Source organism: Pristiophorus japonicus, chromosome 19 (assembly GCF_044704955.1).
Source record: "Pristiophorus japonicus isolate sPriJap1 chromosome 19, sPriJap1.hap1, whole genome shotgun sequence".
In the NCBI taxonomy this organism is placed as follows: Eukaryota; Metazoa; Chordata; class Chondrichthyes; family Pristiophoridae; genus Pristiophorus; species Pristiophorus japonicus.
In genome coordinates, this window is record NC_091995.1 from 56225254 (window position 1) to 56247201 (window position 21948).

At 50.0% G+C, this 21948-nt stretch overlaps 1 protein-coding gene across 1 annotated transcript in view; it reads left to right on the forward strand.

Moving 5' to 3' along the window:
• Nucleotides 1–21948, forward strand: part of LOC139229877 (antigen peptide transporter 1-like) — a 264121-nt gene that overhangs the window by 13856 nt on the left and 228317 nt on the right. The window contains 3 exon segments of the mRNA XM_070861510.1: nt 10141–10682; nt 16500–16614; nt 17161–17291. Coding sequence (XP_070717611.1) covers nt 10166–10682; nt 16500–16614; nt 17161–17291 — 763 coding nt within the window. The 5' untranslated portion in view covers nt 10141–10165.

The following is a 21948-nucleotide window of genomic DNA, read 5'->3' on the forward strand; positions in this document are numbered from 1 at the left end:
CACTGGGATAGTGCACACATGGACAGTGGTCCCTGGGGACAGTGGACAATGGGATAGTGGACACTGGGATAGTGCACAGGGGGATAGTGTACCCGAGGATAGTGGACCCGGGGATAGTGGACCCTGGGATAGTGGACCTGGGGACAGTAGTGCACACGGGGATAGTGGACCCAAGGACAGTGGACCCTGGGATAGTGCACACTGGGATAGTGCACACGGGGATAGTGGACACTGGCATAGTGCACACATGGACAGTGGTCCCGGGGACAGTGGACACTGGGATAGTGCACACATGGACAGTGGTCCCGGGGATAGTGGACACTGGGATAGTGCACACATGGACAGTGGACCTGGGGGTAGTGGACACTGGGATAGTGCACACATGGACAGTGGTCCCTGGGGTAGTGGACCCGGGGACAGTGGACACTGGGACAGTGCACACATGGATAGTGGACATTGGGATAGTGCACACATGGACAGTGGACCCGGGGACAGAGGACTCTGGGATAGTGCACACATGGACAGTGGTCCCTGGGATAGTGGACCCGGGGATAGTGGACACTCGGATAGTGCACACGGGGATAGTGGACACTGGGATAGTGCACACGGGGATAGTGGACCCGGGGATAGTGGACACTGGGATAGTGCACACGGGGATAGTGGATCTTGGGATAGTGCACACGGGAATAGTGGACCTTGGGATAGTGCACACGGGGATAGTGGACCCTGGGATAGTGGACCCGGGGACAGTGGACCCTGGGATAGTGCACACGGGGATAGTGGACCTTGGGATAGTGGACCCGGGGACAGTGGACCCTGGGATAGTGGACCCGGGGACAGTGGACCCTGGGATAGTGCACACTGGGATAGTGGACCTTGGGATAGTGGACCCGGGGACAGTGGACCCTGGGATAGTGGACCCGGGGACAGTGGACCCTGGGATAGTGGACCCGGGGACAATGGACCCTGGGATAGTGCACACATGGACAGTGGACCCGGGGATAGTGGACCCGGGTACAGTGGACCCTGGGATAGTGCACACGGGGATAGTGGACCCTGGGATAGTGGACCCGGGGACAGTGGACCCTGGGATAGTGCACACGGGGATAGTGGACCCTGGGATAGTGCACACGGGGATAGTGGACCCTGGGATAGTGCACACGGGGATAGTGGACCCTGGGATAGTGCACACGGGGATAGTGGACCCGGGGACAGTGGACCCGGGGATAGTGCACACATGGACAGTGGACCCGGGGACAGTGGACCCGGGGACAGTGGACTCTGGGATAGTGCACACATGGACAGTGGACCCTGGGACAGTGGACCCGGGGACAGTGCACCCGGGGACAGTGGACACTGGGATAGTGGACACTGGGATAGTGGACACTGGGATAGTGGACCCGAGGATAGTGGAGCCGGGGATAGTGGACCCGGGGACAGTGGACCCGGGGATAGTGCACACATGGACAGTGGACCCTGGGATAGTGCACACGGGGATAGTGGACCCTGGGATAGTGCACAGGGGGATAGTGGACCCGGGGACAGTGGACCCTGGGATAGTGCACACGGGGATAGTGGACCCTGGGATAGTGCACACGGGGATAGTGGACCCGGGGGCAGTGGACCCGGGGGCAGTGGACCCGGGGGCAGTGGACCCGGGGACAGTGGACCCGGGGACAGTGGACCCGGGGACAGTGGACCCGGGGACAGTGGACCCGGGGACAGTGGACCCGGGGACAGTGGACCCGGGGACAGTGCACACGGGGATAGTGGACCCGGGGATAGTGGACCCTGGGATAGTGGACCTGGGGACAGTAGTGCACACGGGGATAGTGGACCCGAGGACAGTGGACCCTGGGATAGTGCACACGGGGATAGTGGACCCGAGGACAGTGGACCCTGGGATAGTGCACACGGGGATAGTGCACACATGGACAGTGGTCCCGGGGGTAGTGGACACTGGGATAGTGCACACATGGACAGTGGACCTGGGGGTAGTGGACACGGGGATAGTGCACACATGGACAGTGGTCCCGGGGGTAGTGGACACTGGGATAGTGCACACATGGACAGTGGACCTGGGGGTAGTGGACACTGGGATAGTGCACACATGGACAGTGGTCCCTGGGGTAGTGGACCCGGGGACAGTGGACACTGGGATAGTGGACACTGGGATAGTGGACATTGGGATAGTGCACACATGGACAGTGGTCCCTGGGACAGTGGACACTGGGATAGTGCACACATGGACAGTGGTCCCTGGGGACAGTGGACAATGGGATAGTGGACACTGGGATAGTGCACAGGGGGATAGTGTACCCGAGGATAGTGGACCCGGGGATAGTGGACCCTGGGATAGTGGACCTGGGGACAGTAGTGCACACGGGGATAGTGGACCCAAGGACAGTGGACCCTGGGATAGTGCACACTGGGATAGTGCACACGGGGACAGTGGACACTGGCATAGTGCACACATGGACAGTGGTCCCGGGGACAGTGGACACTGGGATAGTGCACACATGGACAGTGGTCCCGGGGATAGTGGACACTGGGATAGTGCACACATGGACAGTGGACCTGGGGGTAGTGGACACTGGGATAGTGCACACATGGACAGTGGTCCCTGGGGTAGTGGACCCGGGGACAGTGGACACTGGGACAGTGCACACATGGATAGTGGACATTGGGATAGTGCACACATGGACAGTGGACCCGGGGACAGAGGACTCTGGGATAGTGCACACATGGACAGTGGTCCCTGGGACAGTGGACACTGGGATTGTGCAGACATGGACAGTGGTCCCTGGGGACAGTGGACACTGGGATAGTGGACACTGGGATAGTGCACACGAGGATAGTGGACCCTGGGATAGTGGACCCGGGGATAGTGGACACTGGGATAGTGCACACGGGGATAGTGGACCCTGGGATAGTGGACCCGGGGATAGTGGACACTCGGATAGTGCACACGGGGATAGTGGACCCGGGGATAGTGGACACTGGGATAGTGCACACATGGACAGTGGACCCTGGGATAGTGGACCCGGGTACAGTGGACCCTGGGATAGTGCACACGGGGATAGTGGACCCTGGGATAGTGCACACGGGGATAGTGGACCCTGGGATAGTGGACCCGGGGACAGTGGAACCTGGGATAGTGCACACGGGGATAGTGGACCCTGGGATAGTGCACACGGGGATAGTGGACCCTGGGATAGTGCACACGGGGATAGTGGACCCTGGGATAGTGCACACGGGGATAGTGGACCCGGGGACAGTGGACCCGGGGATAGTGCACACATGGACAGTGGACCCGGGGACAGTGGACTCTGGGATGGTGCACACATGGACAGTGGACCCTGGGACAGTGGACCCTGGGACAGTGGACCCTGGGACAGTGCACACGGGGATAGTGGACACTGGGATAGTGGACACTGGGATAGTGGACCCGAGGATAGTGGAGCCGGGGATAGTGGACCCGGGGACAGTGGACCCGGGGATAGTGCACAGGGGGATAGTGGACCCGGGGACAGTGGACCCTGGGATAGTGCACACGGGGATAGTGGACCCTGGGATAGTGCACACGGGGATAGTGGACCCGGGGACAGTGGACCCGGGGACAGTGGACCCGGGGACAGTGGACCCGGGGATAGTGCACACGGGGATAGTGGACCCTGGGATAGTGGACCTGGGGACAGTAGTGCACACGGGGATAGTGGACCCTGGGATAGTGCACACGGGGATAGTGCACACATGGACAGTGGTCCCGGGGGTAGTGGACACTGGGATAGTGCACACATGGACAGTGGACCTGGGGGTAGTGGACACTGGGATAGTGCACACATGGACAGTGGTCCCTGGGGTAGTGGACCCGGGGACAGTGGACACTGGGATAGTGGACATTGGGATAGTGCACACATGGACAGTGGTCCCTGGGACAGTGGACACTGGGATAGTGCACACATGGACAGTGGTCCCTGGGGACAGTGGACACTGGGATAGTGGACCCAGGGATAGTGGACACTGGGATAGTGCACAGGGGGATAGTGTACCCGAGGATAGTGGACCCGGGGATAGTGGACCCTGGGATAGTGGACCTGGGGACAGTAGTGCACACGGGGATAGTGGACCCAAGGACAGTGGACCCTGGGATAGTGCACACGGGGATAGTGGACACTGGGATAGTGCACACGGGGATAGTGGACACTGGCATAGTGCACACATGGACAGTGGTCCCGGGGACAGTGGACACTGGGATAGTGCACACATGGACAGTGGTCCCGGGGATAGTGGACACTGGGATAGTGCACACATGGACAGTGGACCTGGGGGTAGTGGACACTGGGATAGTGCACACATGGACAGTGGTCCCTGGGGTAGTGGACCCGGGGACAGTGGACACTGGGACAGTGCACACATGGATAGTGGACATTGGGATAGTGCACACATGGACAGTGGTCCCTGGCACAGTGGACACTGGGATAGTGCACACATGGACAGTGGTCCTTGGGGATAGTGGACCCTGGGATAGTGGACCCTGGGATAGTGGACCCTGGGATAGTGGACCCTGGGATAGTGGACACTGGGATAGTGCACACGGGGATAGTGGACCCGAGGATAGTGGACCCGGGGATAGTGGACACTGGGATAGTGCACACGGGGATAGTGGACACTGGGATAGTGCACACATGGACAGTGGTCCCTGGGGACAGTGGACACTGGGATAGCGCACACATGGACAGTGGTCCCTGGGGACAGTGGACACTGGGATAGTGCACACATGGACAGTAGTCCCTGGGGACAGTGGACACTGGGATAGTGCACACATGGACAGTGGTCCCTGGGGACAGTGGACACTGGGATAGTGCACACATGGACAGTGGTCCCTGGGGACAGTGGACACTGGGATAGTGCACACATGGACAGTGGTCCCTGGGGACAGTGGACACTGGGATAGTGCACACATGGACAGTGGACACTGGGATAGTGCACACATGGATAGTGGAACCGGGGGTAGTGGACACTGGGATAGTGCACACATGGACAGTGGACCCGGGGGTAGTGGACACTGGGATAGTGCACACATGGACAGTGGACACTGGGATAGTGCACACATGGACAGTGGACCCGGGGGTAGTGGACACTGGGATAGTGCACACATGGACAGTGGACACTGGGATAGTGCACACATGGACAGTGGTCCCTGGGGACAGTGGACACTGGGATAGTGCACACATGGACAGTGGACCCGGGGGTAGTGGACACTGTGATAGTGCACACATGGACAGTGGTCCCGGGGACAGTGAACACTGGGATAGTGCACACATGGACAGTGGTCCCTGGGAACAGTGGACACATGGACAGTGGTCACTGGGATAGTGCACACATGGACAGTGGACACTGGGATAGTGGACCCGGGGACAGTGGACACTGGGACAGTGGACACTGGGACAGCGCACACGGGGACAGCACACACTGGGTTAATGCCCACAGCACTGGGGTTGGACTCTGTGCCTCTCTGTATAAAGTCCAGGATCCCACATACCATTTTACCAACTTGTCCTGCCACCAACAAAGATTTGTGTACTTACACCCCCATCTCTCTGTTCCTGCACCCCTTTATCATTGTACCTTTTGGTTGCTATTGCCTCTCTCCATTCTGCCCAGTGAAAGGCATCACCTCTCACTCCTCTGCATTAAACTTCATGTGCCATGTGTCTGCCCATTTCACCAGTCTGTGTCCCCCTGAAGTCTGTTACTATCCTCATTGTTTACTGCATTTCTCAGCCTCATGTCATCTGTAAACTTTGAAATGATGCCCTGTATGCCCAAATCCAGTTCATTCATATATCTCAAAAAGAGCAGTGATCCTAATACTGACCCCAGGGAGATCCCACTCTATAATTCATCCAGTCTGATAAACATCCTTTCACCACTGCTCTCTGCTTTCTGTCTCTTCGACAATATCCTATCCACACTGCCTCTGCCCCTTTAATCCCATGGGCTTCATTTTAGCTACGGGTACACATCGAGGGATAATATACATACCCTGGGAACATGTACACATCGAGGGATAATATACATACCCTGGGAACATGTACACATCGAGGGATAATATACATACCCTGGGAACATGTACACATCGAGGGATAATATACATACCCTGGGAACATGTACACATCGAGTGATAATATACATAGAAAATAGGTGCAGGAGGAGGCCATTCAGCCCTTCTAGCCTGCACCACCATTCAATGAGTTCATGGCTGAACATGCAACTTCAGTACCCCATTCCTGCTTTCTCGCCATACCCCTTGATCCCCCGAGTAGTAAGGACTTCATCTAACTCCCTTTTGAATATATTTAGTGAATTGGCCTCAACTACTTTCTGTGGTAGAGAATGCCACAGGTTCACCACTCTCTGGGTGAAGAAGTTTCTCCTCATCTCGGTCCTAAATGGCTTACCCCTTATCCTTAGACTGTGACCCCTAATTCTGGACTTCCCCAACATTGGGAACATTCTTCCTGCATCTAACCTGTCTAAACCTATCAGAATTTTAAACGTTTCTATGAGGTCCCCTCTCATTCTTCTGAACTCCAGTGAATTCAAGCCCAGTTGATCCAGTCTTTCTTGATAGGTCAGTCCCACCATCCCGGGAATCAGTCTGGTGAATCTTCGCTGCACTCCCTCAATAGCAAGAATGTCCTTCCTCAAGTTAGGAGACCAAAACTGTACACAATACTCCAGGTGTGGCCTCACCAAGGCCCTGTACAACTGTAGCAACACCTCCCTGCCCCTGTACTCAAATCCCCTCGCTATGAAGGCCAACATGCCATTTGCTTTCTTAACCGCCTGCTGTACCTGCATGCCAACCTTCAATGACTGATGTACCATGACACCCAGGTCTCGTTGCACCTCCCCTTTTCCTAATCTGTCACCATTCAGATAATAGTCTGTCTCTCTGTTTTTACCACCAAAGTGGATAACCTCACATTTATCCACATTATACATACCCTGGGAACATGCACACATCGAGGGATAATATACATACCCTGGGAACATGCACACATCGAGTGACAATATACATACCCTGGGAACATGTACACATCGAGGGATAATATACATACCCTGGGAACATGCACACATCGAGTGACAATATACATACCCTGGGAACATGTACACATCGAGGGATAATATATGTACCCTGGGAACATGTACACATCGAGTGATAATATACATACCCTGGGAACATGTACACATCGAGGGATAATATACGTACCCTGGGAACATGTACACATCGAGGGATAATATACGTACCCTGGGAACATGCACACATCGAGGGATAATATATATACCCTGGGAACATGTACACATCGAGGGATAATATACATACACTGGGAACATGTACACATCGAGGAATAATATACATACCCTGGGAACATGCACACATTGAGTGATAATATACATGCCCTGGGACACTTACAGGACAATATACTCTGGGATTGTTGAACAACCGCCTTTATTTGCCTGCCCTGGGTTCAGTGCTGCTGGATCAGCCTATCAGGAGTGGAAGCAGAGTCACTTTGGGCACAGCTCCAAGACAAACTCATCATTCACTTTCTCCCCGAAGGTCAATTGCTGGCACCAAGCACAGCGTGAATTTGTACCTCCGTGTGATTCCTGTTTTTAACCCGGTTTAAACCGCGAGGTGCAGTGTTTAACCCAGATTAAACCCCGAGGTGCAGCATTGAACCCAGGTTAAAACCCGAGGTGCAGTATTGAATCCGGGTTAGACCTGAGGTGCAGTGCTTAACCCAGGTTAAATCCTGAGATGCAGTATTTATCCCGAGTTAAACCCCAAGGTGCAGTATTTAACCCGAGTTAAGCCAAGGTGCAGTATTTAACCCGGGTTAGACCACAAGGTGCAGTATTTAACCCAGGTTATCCCCAAGGTGCAGTATGTAACCCGGGTTAGTCTCCGAGGTGCAGCATTTAACCCGGGTTAAAAACCAGGATACAGTATCTAACCTGGCTTTGAACCCCAGGGTGCAGTATCTAACCCGGCTTAGACCCCCAGGGTGCAGTATCCAACTCGGGTTAAACCCCAAAATGTGGTATTTAACCCAGGTGAAATCCCAAGATGCAATATTTAACCCAAGTTAAAACCTGAGTGTCAGTATTTAGAAACATAGAAAATAGGTGCAGGAGTAGGCCATTTGGCCCTTCGGGCCTGGACCACCATTCAATATGATCATGGCTGATCATGCTACTTTAGTACCCCATTCCTGCTTTCTCTCCATACCCCTTGATCCCTTTAGCCGTAAGGGTTACATCTAACTCCCTTTTGAATATATCCAATGAACTGGGCTCAACAACTTTCTGTGGTAGAGAATTCCACAGTTTCACAATTCTGATTGAAGAATTTTCTCCTTATCTCAGTCCTAAATGGCTTACACCTTATCCTTAGACTGTGATCCCAGGTTCTGGACTTCCCCAACATCGGGAATATTCTTCCTGCATCTAACGTGTCCAATCCCGTCAGAATTTTATATGTTTCTATGATATCCCCTCTCATTCTTCTAAATTCCAGTGAATATAAGCCTAGCCGATCCAGTCTTCATAGGTCAGTCCTGCCATCCCGGGAATCAGTCTGGTGAACCTTCGCTGCACTCCCTCAATAGCAAGCACGTCCTTCCTCAGATTAGGAGAACCAAAACTGAACACAATATTCAAGGTGAGGCCTCACCAAGACCCTGTACAACTGCAGTAAGACCTTCCTGTTCCTATACTCAAATCCCCTAGCTATGAAGGCCAACATACCGTTTGCCTTCTTTACCGCCTGCTGTACCTGCATGCCAACTTTCAATGACTGATGTACCATGACACCCAGATCTCGTTGCACCTCCCCTTTTCCTAATCTTTCACCATTCAGATAATACTCTGCCTTCGTGTTTTTGCCACCAAAGTGAATAACCTCACATTTATCCACATTATACTGCATCTGCCATGTATTTGCCCACTCACCTAACTTGTCCAAGTCACCCTGCAGCCTCTTAACATCCTCCTCACAGCTCACACCGCCACCCAGCTTAGTGTCATCTACAAACTTGGAGATATTACATTCAATTCCTTCGTCTAAATCATTAATGCCCGAGGTGCAGTATTTAACCTGGGTTAGACGTCGACGTGCAATATATAACCTGGGTTAGACCCCGAGGTGCAGTATTTAACCCAGGTTATCCCTGACGTGCAGTATTTAACCTGGGTTAAACCCCAGGGTGCATTATTTAAACGGGGTTAAACCTCCAGGGTGCAGTATCCAACCCGGGCTAAACCCCAGAGTGCAGTATCCAACCCGGGTTAAACCCCAGAGTGCAGTATCCAACCCGGGTTAAACCCCAGGGTGCAGTATCCAACCCGGGCTAAACCCCAGAGTGCAGTATCCAACCTGGGCTAAACCCCAGAATGCAGTATCCAACCCGGGTTAAACCCCAGAGTGCAGTATCCAACCCGGGTTAAACCCCAGAATGCAGTATCCAACCCGGGTTAAACCCCAGAGTGCAGTATCTAACCCGGGTTAAACCCCAGAGTGCAGTATCCAACCCGGGTTAAACCCCAGGGTGCAGTATCTAACCCGGGCTAAACCTCAGGGTGCAGTATCTAACCCGGGCTAAACCCCAGGTACAGTATCTAACCCAGGTTAAACCCCAGGTACAGTACCTAACTCGGGTTAAACCCAAGGTACAGTATCTAACCCAGGTTAAACCCCAGGTACAGTACCTAACTCGGGTTAAACCCAAGGTACAGTATATAACCCAGGTTAAACCCCAGGTACAGTACCTAACTCGGGTTAAACCCAAGGTACAGTATATAACCCAGGTTAAACCCCAGGTACAGTACCTAACTCGGGTTAAACCCCAGGTACAGTATATAACCCAGGTTAAACCCCAGGTACAGTACCTAACTCGGATTAAACCCAAGGTACAGTATATAACCCAGGTTAAACCCCAGGCACAGTACCTAACTCGGGTTAAACCCCAGGTACAGTACCTAACTCGGGTTAAACCCCAGGTACAGTACCTAACTCGGGTTAAACCCAAGGTACAGTATATAACCTAGATTGTTCTCCCTGTATTTCAGAGTTTGAGCACCGACTCCAGGACTGATGATGGCTGTTCCCACTGGTCTGATCTGTGTCCCACTGCTGGATGTCCTTGCTACCTGGATGCTGAGCCGCAGCCTGTACCTGTGGGGCCTGAGTGAGCCTGTGCTGAGGCTCTGGGTCATGTCAGTGCTACGCTTGGGCCTACTGTCTGCCTCGCTCCAGGCCTGGGCCCAGCAGGTGTGTGCACCCCCAGCCTGGCTACAGCTGAAGGACCTGCACTCCCTGCTGACCATATACTGCCTGATCTCGCCCACGTACGTCAGCCTGGCCTCCGCCCTCGGCCTGCCCTGCGATGAGCTGCTGTACGGGTCCCACAGCTGGAGCGCGCTGGCCCTGAGCTGCATCATCACTGGACTGGCCTTCATCATCGACCGACGCTTCCTGCCCCAGCCCCCGGCCCAGCACTCGGCCCAGGGGACCCGGGCGGGGGCCACCCTGGCCAGACTGCTGTCCTCTATGAGGCCCGACATCGGCCGTTTCCTCCTCGTGGCCGTCTTCCTGGTCCTGTCGTCATTGGGTAAGGTCAGACCTGGCACCACTGACTGGGCGGGGGAGTGGGGAGGGTGCGGTGGCGGAGGGGAGGTTGGTGGTGGGGTTGTGGGGAGAGCGGGTAGGGGTGTTGGTGGTGGGGGGGGAGTTGGGGATGGTGGTTTGGGAAGGGTGGGGGGGACGGGGGAAGGAGGGAGCTTGGTGGCGGTGGGAGAGTGGGGGTTGAGGTGGTTGTTGGCAGGCGAGTGCCGAGGTGGGGGGAGAGTGGGGGATTGGTGAGGGGATGAGACTGAACCAGACCGGTCACAACATAAGCCTCCTATTTGATCCTGAGATGAGCTTCTGACCCCCATATCCTGTCCATCACTAAGACCACCTACTTCCCCCTCTAACATTGCCCGTCTCTGCCCTGCCTCAGATCAAAGGCTGCTCAAACCCCCATCCATGCCACTGTTACCTCTACACCTGACTATTCCAATGCTCTCCTGGCCAGCCTCCCACAGGATAACATAGGATATACGGCACAGAAACTGGCCATTCAGCCCAACCAGTTCATGCCTCTTGCACCTTCCATAAACTTAAGTTCATCCAAAACTCTGCAGCCCGTATCCTAACCCGCACCAAGTCCCATTCACCCATCACCCTGTGCTCACTGACCTACACTGGCTCCCAGTCCAGCACCGCCCCAACAACAACTTGTATTCATATAGCACCTTTACCGTAATAAAATTGCTCAATTTTAATGTTCTCATCCTTGTTTACAAATCCCTCCATAACCTCGCCCCTCCCAATCTTGTAATCTCCTCCAGCCTCAGAACCACCTGAGATCTCTGCGTTCCTCCAATTCTAGCCTCTTGCACATCCCTGAATTTAATCGCCCAACCGTTGGTGGCCGTGCTTTCAGCCGCCTGTGCCCTAACCTCTGGAATTCCCTCCCTAAACCTCCCCACCTTAAAAACCACCACTTTGAACAATATTTTGGTCAGCCCCTCCTAATATCTCTTGTGCTCAGGGTCTGAATCTGCCTGTGTGAAGCTCGGTGGGATGGTTCTCGACAGTAAAGGTTCTGTATAAGTTGTTGTTCAGTTTTATGGAGCATCTGTGAATTGTCTGGGTGTTGATGGAGTGTCTGGGTGTTGATGGAGTGTCTGTGAATTGTCTGGGTGTTGATGGAGTGTCTGTGTGTTGATGGAGTGTCTGTGAATTGTCTGGGTGTTGATGATCAGTGTCTGTGAATTGTCTGGGTGTTGATGGTGTCTGTGAATTGTCTGGGTGTTGGAGCATCTGTGAATTGTCTGGGTGTTGATGGAGTGTCTGTGAATTGTCTGGGTGTTGATGGAGTGTCTGTGAATTGTCTGGGTGTTGATGGAGTGTCTGTGAATTGTCTGCGTGTTGATGGAGTGTCTGTGAATTGTCTGCGTGTTGATGGAGTGTCTGTGAATTGTCTGCGTGTTGATCAGTGTCTGTGAATTGTCTGTGTGTTGATGGAGTGTCTGTGAATTGTCTGGGTGTTGATGGTGTCTGTGAATTGTCTGGGTGTTGGAGCATCTGTGAATTGTCTGGGTGTTGATGATCAGTGTCTGTGAATTGTCTGGGTGTTGATGGCGTGTCTGTGAATTATCTGGGTGTTGATGGTGTCTGTGAATTGTCTGGGTGTTGATGATCAGTGTCTGTGAATTGTCTGGGTGTTGATGGAGTGTCTGTGAATTGTCTGGGTGTTGATGATCAGTGTCTGAATTGTCTGGGTGTTGATGGAGTGTCTGAATTGTCTGGGTGTTGATGGAGTGTCTGTGAATTGTCTGGGTGTTGATGATCAGTGTGTGTGAATTGTCTGGGTGTTGATGGAGTGTCTGTGAATTGTCTGGGTGTTGATGGAGTGTCTGTGAATTGTCTGGGTGTTGATGATCAGTGTCTGTGAATTGTCTGGGTGTTGATGGAGTGTCTGTGAATTGTCTGGGTGTTGATGATCAGTGTCTGTGAATTGTCTGGGTGTTGATGATCAGTGTCTGTGAATTGTCTGGGTGTTGATGGAGTGTCTGTGAATTGTCTGGGTGTTGATGATCAGTGTGTGTGAATTGTCTGGGTGTTGATGGAGTGTCTGTGAATTGTCTGGGTGTTGATGATCAGTGTCTGTGAATTGTCTGGGTGTTGATGATCAGTGTCTGTGAATTGTCTGTGTGTTGATGATCAGTGTCTGTGAATTGTCTGGGTGTTGATGATCAGTGTCTGTGAATTGTCTGTGTGTTGATGATCAGTGTCTGTGAATTGTCTGGGTGTTGATGGAGTGTCTGTGCATTGTCTGGGTGTTGATGATCAGTGTCTGTGAATTGTCTGTGTGTTGATGATCAGTGTCTGTGAATTGTCTGGGTGTTGATGGAGTGTCTGTGAATTGTCTGGGTGTTGATGGAGTGTCTGTGAATTGTCTGGGTGTTGATGGAGTGTCTGTGAATTGTCTGGGTGTTGATGATCAGTGTCTGAATTGTCTGGGTGTTGATGGAGTGTCTGTGAATTGTCTGGGTATTGATGATCAGTGTCTGTGAATTATCTGTGTGTTGATGGAGTGTCTGTGAATTGTCTGGGTATTGATGATCAGTGTCTGTGAATTGTCTGTGTGTTGATGATCAGTGTCTGTGAATTGTCTGGGTGTTGATGGAGTGTCTGTGAATTGTCTGGGTGTTGATGATCAGTGTCTGTGAATTGTCTGTGTTGATGATCAGTGTCTGTGAATTGTCTGGGTGTTGATGGAGTGTCTGTGAATTGTCTGGGTGTTGATGATCAGTGTCTGTGAATTGTCTGGGTGTTGATGGAGTGTCTGTGAATTGTCTGGGTGTTGATGGAGTGTCTGTGAATTGTCTGGGTGTTGATGGAGTGTCTGTGAATTGTCTGGGTGTTGATGATCAGTGTCTGTGAATTGTCTGGGTGTTGATGGAGTGTCTGTGAATTGTCTGGGTGTTGATGATCAGTGTGTGTGAATTGTCTGGGTGTTGATGGAGTGTCTGTGAATTGTCTGGGTGTTGATGATCAGTGTCTGTGAATTGTCTGGGTGTTGATGATCAGTGTCTGTGAATTGTCTGTGTGTTGATGATCAGTGTCTGTGAATTGTCTGGGTGTTGATGATCAGTGTCTGTGAATTGTCTGTGTGTTGATGATCAGTGTCTGTGAATTGTCTGGGTGTTGATGGAGTGTCTGTGCATTGTCTGGGTGTTGATGATCAGTGTCTGTGAATTGTCTGTGTGTTGATGATCAGTGTCTGTGAATTGTCTGGGTGTTGATGGCGTGTCTGTGAATTATCTGGGTGTTGATGGTGTCTGTGAATTGTCTGGGTGTTGATGATCAGTGTCTGTGAATTGTCTGGGTGTTGATGGAGTGTCTGTGAATTGTCTGGGTGTTGATGATCAGTGTCTGAATTGTCTGGGTGTTGATGGAGTGTCTGAATTGTCTGGGTGTTGATGGAGTGTCTGTGAATTGTCTGGGTGTTGATGATCAGTGTGTGTGAATTGTCTGGGTGTTGATGGAGTGTCTGTGAATTGTCTGGGTGTTGATGGAGTGTCTGTGAATTGTCTGGGTGTTGATGATCAGTGTCTGTGAATTGTCTGGGTGTTGATGGAGTGTCTGTGAATTGTCTGGGTGTTGATGATCAGTGTCTGTGAATTGTCTGGGTGTTGATGATCAGTGTCTGTGAATTGTCTGGGTGTTGATGGAGTGTCTGTGAATTGTCTGGGTGTTGATGATCAGTGTGTGTGAATTGTCTGGGTGTTGATGGAGTGTCTGTGAATTGTCTGGGTGTTGATGATCAGTGTCTGTGAATTGTCTGGGTGTTGATGATCAGTGTCTGTGAATTGTCTGTGTGTTGATGATCAGTGTCTGTGAATTGTCTGGGTGTTGATGATCAGTGTCTGTGAATTGTCTGTGTGTTGATGATCAGTGTCTGTGAATTGTCTGGGTGTTGATGGAGTGTCTGTGCATTGTCTGGGTGTTGATGATCAGTGTCTGTGAATTGTCTGTGTGTTGATGATCAGTGTCTGTGAATTGTCTGGGTGTTGATGGAGTGTCTGTGAATTGTCTGGGTGTTGATGGAGTGTCTGTGAATTGTCTGGGTGTTGATGGAGTGTCTGTGAATTGTCTGGGTGTTGATGATCAGTGTCTGAATTGTCTGGGTGTTGATGGAGTGTCTGTGAATTGTCTGGGTATTGATGATCAGTGTCTGTGAATTATCTGTGTGTTGATGGAGTGTCTGTGAATTGTCTGGGTATTGATGATCAGTGTCTGTGAATTGTCTGTGTGTTGATGATCAGTGTCTGTGAATTGTCTGGGTGTTGATGGAGTGTCTGTGAATTGTCTGGGTGTTGATGATCAGTGTCTGTGAATTGTCTGTGTTGATGATCAGTGTCTGTGAATTGTCTGGGTGTTGATGGAGTGTCTGTGAATTGTCTGGGTGTTGATGATCAGTGTCTGTGAATTGTCTGGGTGTTGATGGAGTGTCTGTGAATTGTCTGGGTGTTGATGGAGTGTCTGTGAATTGTCTGGGTGTTGATGGAGTGTCTGTGAATTGTCTGGGTGTTGATGATCAGTGTCTGAATTGTCTGGGTGTTGATGGAGTGTCTGTGAATTGTCTGGGTGTTGATGGAGTGTCTGTGAATTGTCTGGGTGTTGATGGAGTGTCTGTGAATTGTCTGGGTGTTGATGATCAGTGTCTGAATTGTCTGGGTGTTGATGGAGTGTCTGTGAATTGTCTGGGTATTGATGATCAGTGTCTGTGAATTATCTGTGTGTTGATGGAGTGTCTGTGAATTGTCTGGGTATTGATGATCAGTGTCTGTGAATTGTCTGTGTGTTGATGATCAGTGTCTGTGAATTGTCTGGGTGTTGATGATCAGTGTCTGTGAATTGTCTGTGTGTTGATGATCAGTGTCTGTGAATTGTCTGGGTGTTGATGGAGTGTCTGTGCATTGTCTGGGTGTTGATGATCAGTGTCTGTGAATTGTCTGTGTGTTGATGATCAGTGTCTGTGAATTGTCTGGGTGTTGATGGAGTGTCTGTGAATTGTCTGGGTGTTGATGGAGTGTCTGTGAATTGTCTGGGTGTTGATGGAGTGTCTGTGAATTGTCTGGGTGTTGATGATCAGTGTCTGAATTGTCTGGGTGTTGATGGAGTGTCTGTGAATTGTCTGGGTATTGATGATCAGTGTCTGTGAATTATCTGTGTGTTGATGGAGTGTCTGTGAATTGTCTGGGTATTGATGATCAGTGTCTGTGAATTGTCTGTGTGTTGATGATCAGTGTCTGTGAATTGTCTGGGTGTTGATGGAGTGTCTGTGAATTGTCTGGGTGTTGATGATCAGTGTCTGTGAATTGTCTGTGTTGATGATCAGTGTCTGTGAATTGTCTGGGTGTTGATGGAGTGTCTGTGAATTGTCTGGGTGTTGATGATCAGTGTCTGTGAATTGTCTGGGTGTTGATGGAGTGTCTGTGAATTGTCTGGGTGTTGATGGAGTGTCTGAATTGTCTGGGTGTTGATGGAGTGTCTGTGAATTGTCTGGGTGTTGATCAGTGTCTGAATTGTCTGGGTGTTGATGGAGTGTCTGTGAATTGTCTGGGTGTTGATGGAGTGTCTGTGAATTGTCTGGGTGTTGATGGAGTGTCTGTGAATTGTCTGGGTGTTGATGATCAGTGTCTGAATTGTCTGGGTGTTGATGGAGTGTCTGTGAATTGTCTGGGTGTTGATGGAGTGTCTGTGAATTGTCTGGGTGTTGATGGAGTGTCTGTGAATTGTCTGGGTATTGATGATCAGTGTCTGTGAATTGTCTGTGTGTTGATGATCAGGGCCTTGCTTCCCATATTCCCAGGGGAGATGGCGATACCCTATTACACCGGGAGGATGACGGACTGGGTGATGAACGAAGACAACCCATCAGCTTTCACCAACTCCATCATGGCGATGTCCCTCATTAGTATGGGAAGGTACTGACAGACTGGGATTGAGGGGATTAATGTCTCACTGCCGGGGGTGCTACTGACAGACTGGGCCCCGTGGGGCTCGAAAAATTAATGTCTCACTGCTGCCGGCGGGTGGTACTGACAGACTGGGCCCCGTGGGGCTCGAAGGGTTAATGTGTCTCACCGCCAGGGGTGGTGCTCACAGACTGGGATTGAGGGGGTTAATGTGTCTCACTGCTGGGGGTGGTCCTGACAGACTGGGATTGAGGGGGTTAATGGTGTGTCTCACTGCCTGTGATAGTGCTCACAGCTTGGGTCCTGTGGGGCGTGAAGGGTTAATGTTGTGTCTTAGTGCAGCGGGCGGTGGGGACAGGCTGATATTCCCACCTGAGTCTGTGCCGTCACACACAGCCTGTGGTCCCACAAGGCCCATCCACTTTTCAAATGCAGGTTCATCCCACTGATTATCTCCCACAGTGCTTTAACGGAGTTTATATGTGACTGTATCTGTAACGTTACACTGTGCAGTGTCTGTAAACACACTGATTCCAGTTTCTCTATCTCCCACAGTGCTTTAACGGAGTTTATATGCGACTGTATCTATAATGTTACAATGACCGGGATCCACACCCGTATCCAGAGCTCGGTGTTTAGATCTGTGGTGCAGCAGGAGATTGCCTTCTTTGACACGGTGCACACAGGTAAGGAGAGTCCCAGAGCGGAGAGAGACAGAGAGAGTCTCACACACACACACACACACACATACACACACACTGTGACAGTGACCAGGGAGAGAGAGAGAGACAGAGGAAGACAGAGAGAGAGACACACGGACAGTGATCCTTGGGAAAGTGAGTGAGAGAGACACATATGGACAGTGATCCTTGGGAAAGTGAGTGAGAGAGACACGTATGGACAGTGATCCCTGGGAAAGTCAGACACACTCCCAGACACACACACACACACACACACACAGACCAGAGAGAGAGACAGAGAACATAAGAACGTAAAAAATAGGAGTAGGAGATACTTCACAACTCTCAAAAAAATATATATTCCAGTGAAGAGGACAGGGTGTAAGAGAAAAGATAGCCATGTGGCTAACTAAAGAAATAAAGGACGGTATCCAATTAAAAGCAAGGGCATACAAAGTGGCCAAAACTAGTGGGAGGTCAGACAATTGGATAGCTTTTAAAAGCCAGCAAAGAATGACTAAAAAAAATGAGTAAGAAAGGGAAGATAGACTAAGAAAGTAAACTAGCACAAAATATAAAAACAGATAGCAAGAGTTTCTATAGGTATATAAAAAGGAAAAGAGTGGCTAGAGTAAATGTTGGTCCTTTAGAGGACAAGACCAGGGAATTAGTGATGGGGAACATGGATTTGGCAGAAACTCTGAACAAATATTTTGTATCAGTCTTTACGGTAGAGGGCACTAACAATATCCCAACAGTGGATCGTCAAGGGGCTACAGGGGGGAGGAACTTAAGACAATCACAATCACTAAGGAGGTGGTACTCGGTAAGATAATGGGCTCAAGTTTTGGGCTGTGCCTAGAATGGCGCAGCCCCAAGATCCACGTCTGTTTTCCACGCTCAAAAGCGCGTCAAAAACTTGAGGAGCAATTCTCCGGATCGCAGTGGCTAGCTTCTAGCTCGGTGCGGCATGGAGAAATCTGCGGGGGCGGGGCCAAAGCGCGGCGCCAATTCTGAGAGTGCAGGGGGGCGGGGCTACATCCGAGCAGATGAGGTCATGCCGGCAGCCCTGCACATGCACACTGGAGCGTGCGCAGTGTGTGTGGCCCAGCCGAACCGTGTCCCGCCCCTTTCTCCTGGCCGAACGGCCCAAATCACGTCGCAGCTCTGGAGGCCTCTGTGCTGCCTTTATGTGGCCTGACCGAACCGTGTCCCGCCCCTGTCTCCTGGCCGAACGGCCCTATCTAAAAATAACTTCTCAGCTTGGAGGCTGCTGTGCTGCTGCTGCTGCTGCTTCAGACAGGTAGGAAAATTGAATTTTTTTATTATTTGCTTTATTTATGATTTATTATTCAGGACAGAAACATAGAAATTAGGTGCAGGAGTAGGCCATTCGGCCCTTCGAGCCTGCACCGCCATTCAACAAGATCATGACTGATTGCTCTTTATTTGTAGAAGTGAGACTGTTGAATGCTTGTAAAATTCAATTACCGTATATACTCGCGTATCATGCGACTTTTGAAGACCTAAATTGTAACCTAAATTTGGGGGGTAGCATGATACGCGAGATACAAAATTTGCGGGTGTGAAGTGCTGGCCAAGATTAGGCTGTTCGGCTGTTAAGCAGACCGTATCCATTTACGGTAAGTCAAATAGTACATATGTATATCAAATAAAGATGATTTTGATAAAACTGCTGTTTTACTTGCTGCTCACACGTAATGTTTACGCTTTCCAAATCAGCTGAGAGGCTAACTACCAAAGGAAAACAGAAACGAATCTTAATGAAACTATTACCGGTATATTTATTTTTTTAAATGCTTTAACAATCAAATCTCCATCTATCTCAGCCCATGCTTCTTTTACCCACAAACACAGTAGAGGCAAATCCGGAGCCTTCATATTCCCTCCCTTCGTAAATGATTTCTCTCCTTCCATCATCCAATCATTCCATTTCTTTCTTATATTGTCTTTAAATGGCTTATTAATGGATACGTCAAGTGGCTGAACGACGCTAGACAAGCCAGCTGGAATGATTGCTATATCGGTGTTCGATTCGCGAACAGCTTTCACAACAGAATCCACTCGATGTGACCTAAACATATCCCACACAAGTAAACTTTTTTGGCGTCGTAAACCACCTGCTCTTGATTCCCAAACTCTCTTCAGCCAAATCTTGCAGCCATTATCGTTCATCCATCCTTTTTCGTTTCATGATTCGGTTGTTAAGGTCTGTATTCGACCGTTGTTATGTGTTAGGGTACTTGTTACGTGTTGGGTACTTGTTAAACTTGTTTGAAAGCCTAGCCAAGTGTCATCTGGTATCTCAAAAAAGTGACTTGCATGATACATGGGATATATGATAAAATCATGTTTGGGGGACGAAAATTTAGGGGTCGCATGATACGTGAGATCGTAGGATACGCGAGTATATACGGTACTTCCCTTTTCCCCCCTCTCTCGATCCCTATGCCTGATTTATAAGTGTAGACAAGGTTTTTCTGAGCGTACAAAAATTTACACTCTAAGTTAATTTGGAGTAAGTTTTTACTGCCTAAACTTGCAAAACAGGCGTAAAAGTGGCTGGACACGCCCCCTTTTGAAAAAAAAATCTGTTCTACAATGAAACTATTCTAACTCACTAGAACTGGAGCAAACTAAATGCCGAGAATTGCAATTTCTAAGATGCTCCATTCTAGTTGCTCCAAAAAAATAGGAGCAACTCAGGCCAAAACTTGAGCCCATAGGGACTAAAGGCAGATAAATCCCCTGGACCTGATGGCTTGCATCCTAGGGTCTTAAGAGAAGTAGCAGCAGGGATTGTGGATGCGTTGGTTGTAGTTTACCAAAATTCCCTGGATTCTGGGGAGGTCCCAGCAGATTGGAAAACTGCAAATGTAACGCCCCTATTTAAAAAAGGCGGTAGACAAAAAGCAGGAAACTATAGACCAGTTAGCCTAACATCTGTGGTTGGGAAAATGTTGGAGTCCATTATTAAAGAAGCAGTAGCAGGACATTCGGAAAAGCATAATTCGGTCAGGCAGAGTCAGCATGGATTTATGAAAGGGAAGTCATGTTTGACAAATTTGCTGGAATTCTTTGAGGATGTAACGAACAGGGTGGGTAAAGAGGAACCAGTGGATGTGGTGTATTTGGACTTCCAGAAGGCATTTGACAAGGTACCACATAAAAGATTACTGCACACGATAAAAGTTCACGGGGTTGGGGGTAGCATGGATAGAGGATTGGCTAACTAACAGAAAACAGAGTCGGGATAAATTATTCATTCTCGGGTTGGCAATCCGTAACTAGTGGGGTGCCACAGGGATCAGTGCTGGGACCCCAACTATTTACAATCTATATTAGCGACTTGGAAGAAGGGACTGAATGTAACTTAGCCAAGTTTGCTGATGATACAAAGATGGGAAGAAAAGCAATGTGTGAGGAGGACACAAAAAACCTGCAATAGACAGGCTAAGTGAGTGGGCAAAAATTTGGCAGATAGAGTATAATGTTGGAAAGTGTGAGGTCATGCACTTTGTCAGAAAAAATCAAAAAGCAAGTTATTAATTAAATGGAGAAAAATTGCAAAGTGCTGCAGTACAGCGGGACCTGGGGATACTTGTGCATGAAACACAAAAAGGTTAGTATGCGGGTACAGCAAGTGATCAGGAAGGCCAATGGAATCTTGGCCTTTATTACAAAGGGGTTAGAGTATAAAATCAGGGAAGTCGTGCTACAGTTGTACAGGGTATTGGTGAGGCCACACCTGGAATACTGTGTACAGTTTTGGTTTCCATATTTACGAAAGGATATACTTGCTTTGGAGACAGTTCAAAGAAGGTTCACAAGGTTGATTCCGGAGATGAGGGGGTTGATGTATGAGGAAAGGTTGAGGAGGTTGGGCCCCTACGCATTGGAATTCAGAAGAATGAGAGGTGATCTTATCGAAACGTATAAGATTATGAAGGAGCTTGAGAACGTGGATGCAGAGAGGATGTTTCCACTGATTGGGGAGACTAGAACTAGGGGGTATAATCTTAGAATAAGGGGCCACCCATTTAAAACTGAGACGAGGAGAAATTTCTTCTCTGAGGGTTGTAAATCTGTGGAATTCGCTGCCTCAGAGAGCTGTGGCAGCTGGGACATTGAATAAATTTAATACGGAGATAGACAGTTTCTTAACCAATAAGGGATTAAGGGGTTATGGGGAGCAGGCAGGGAAGTGGAGCTGAGTCCATGATCAGATCAGCCATGATCTTATTAAATGGCGGAGCAGGCCTACTCCTGCTCCTATTTCTTATGTTCTTATGTAGTAGGCCATCTGGCCCCTCGTGCCTGCTCCGCCATTCAATAAGATCGTGGTTGATCTGATCCTGACCTCAACTCCACTTCCCCGCCCGTTCCCCATAACCCTTCACTCCCTTATCATTCAAAAATCTGTCTATCTCCACCTTAAATATATTCAATGACCCCGCCTCCACAGCTCTCTGGGGTAGAGAATTCCAAAGATTCACAACCCTGTGAGAGAAGAAATTCCTCCTCATTTCTGTCTTAAATGGGTGGCCCCTTAACCTGAAACTATACCCCCTCGTTCTAGATTCCCTCATGAGGGGAAACATCCTCTCTGCATCTACGCTGTCAAGCCCCATCATAATCTTAT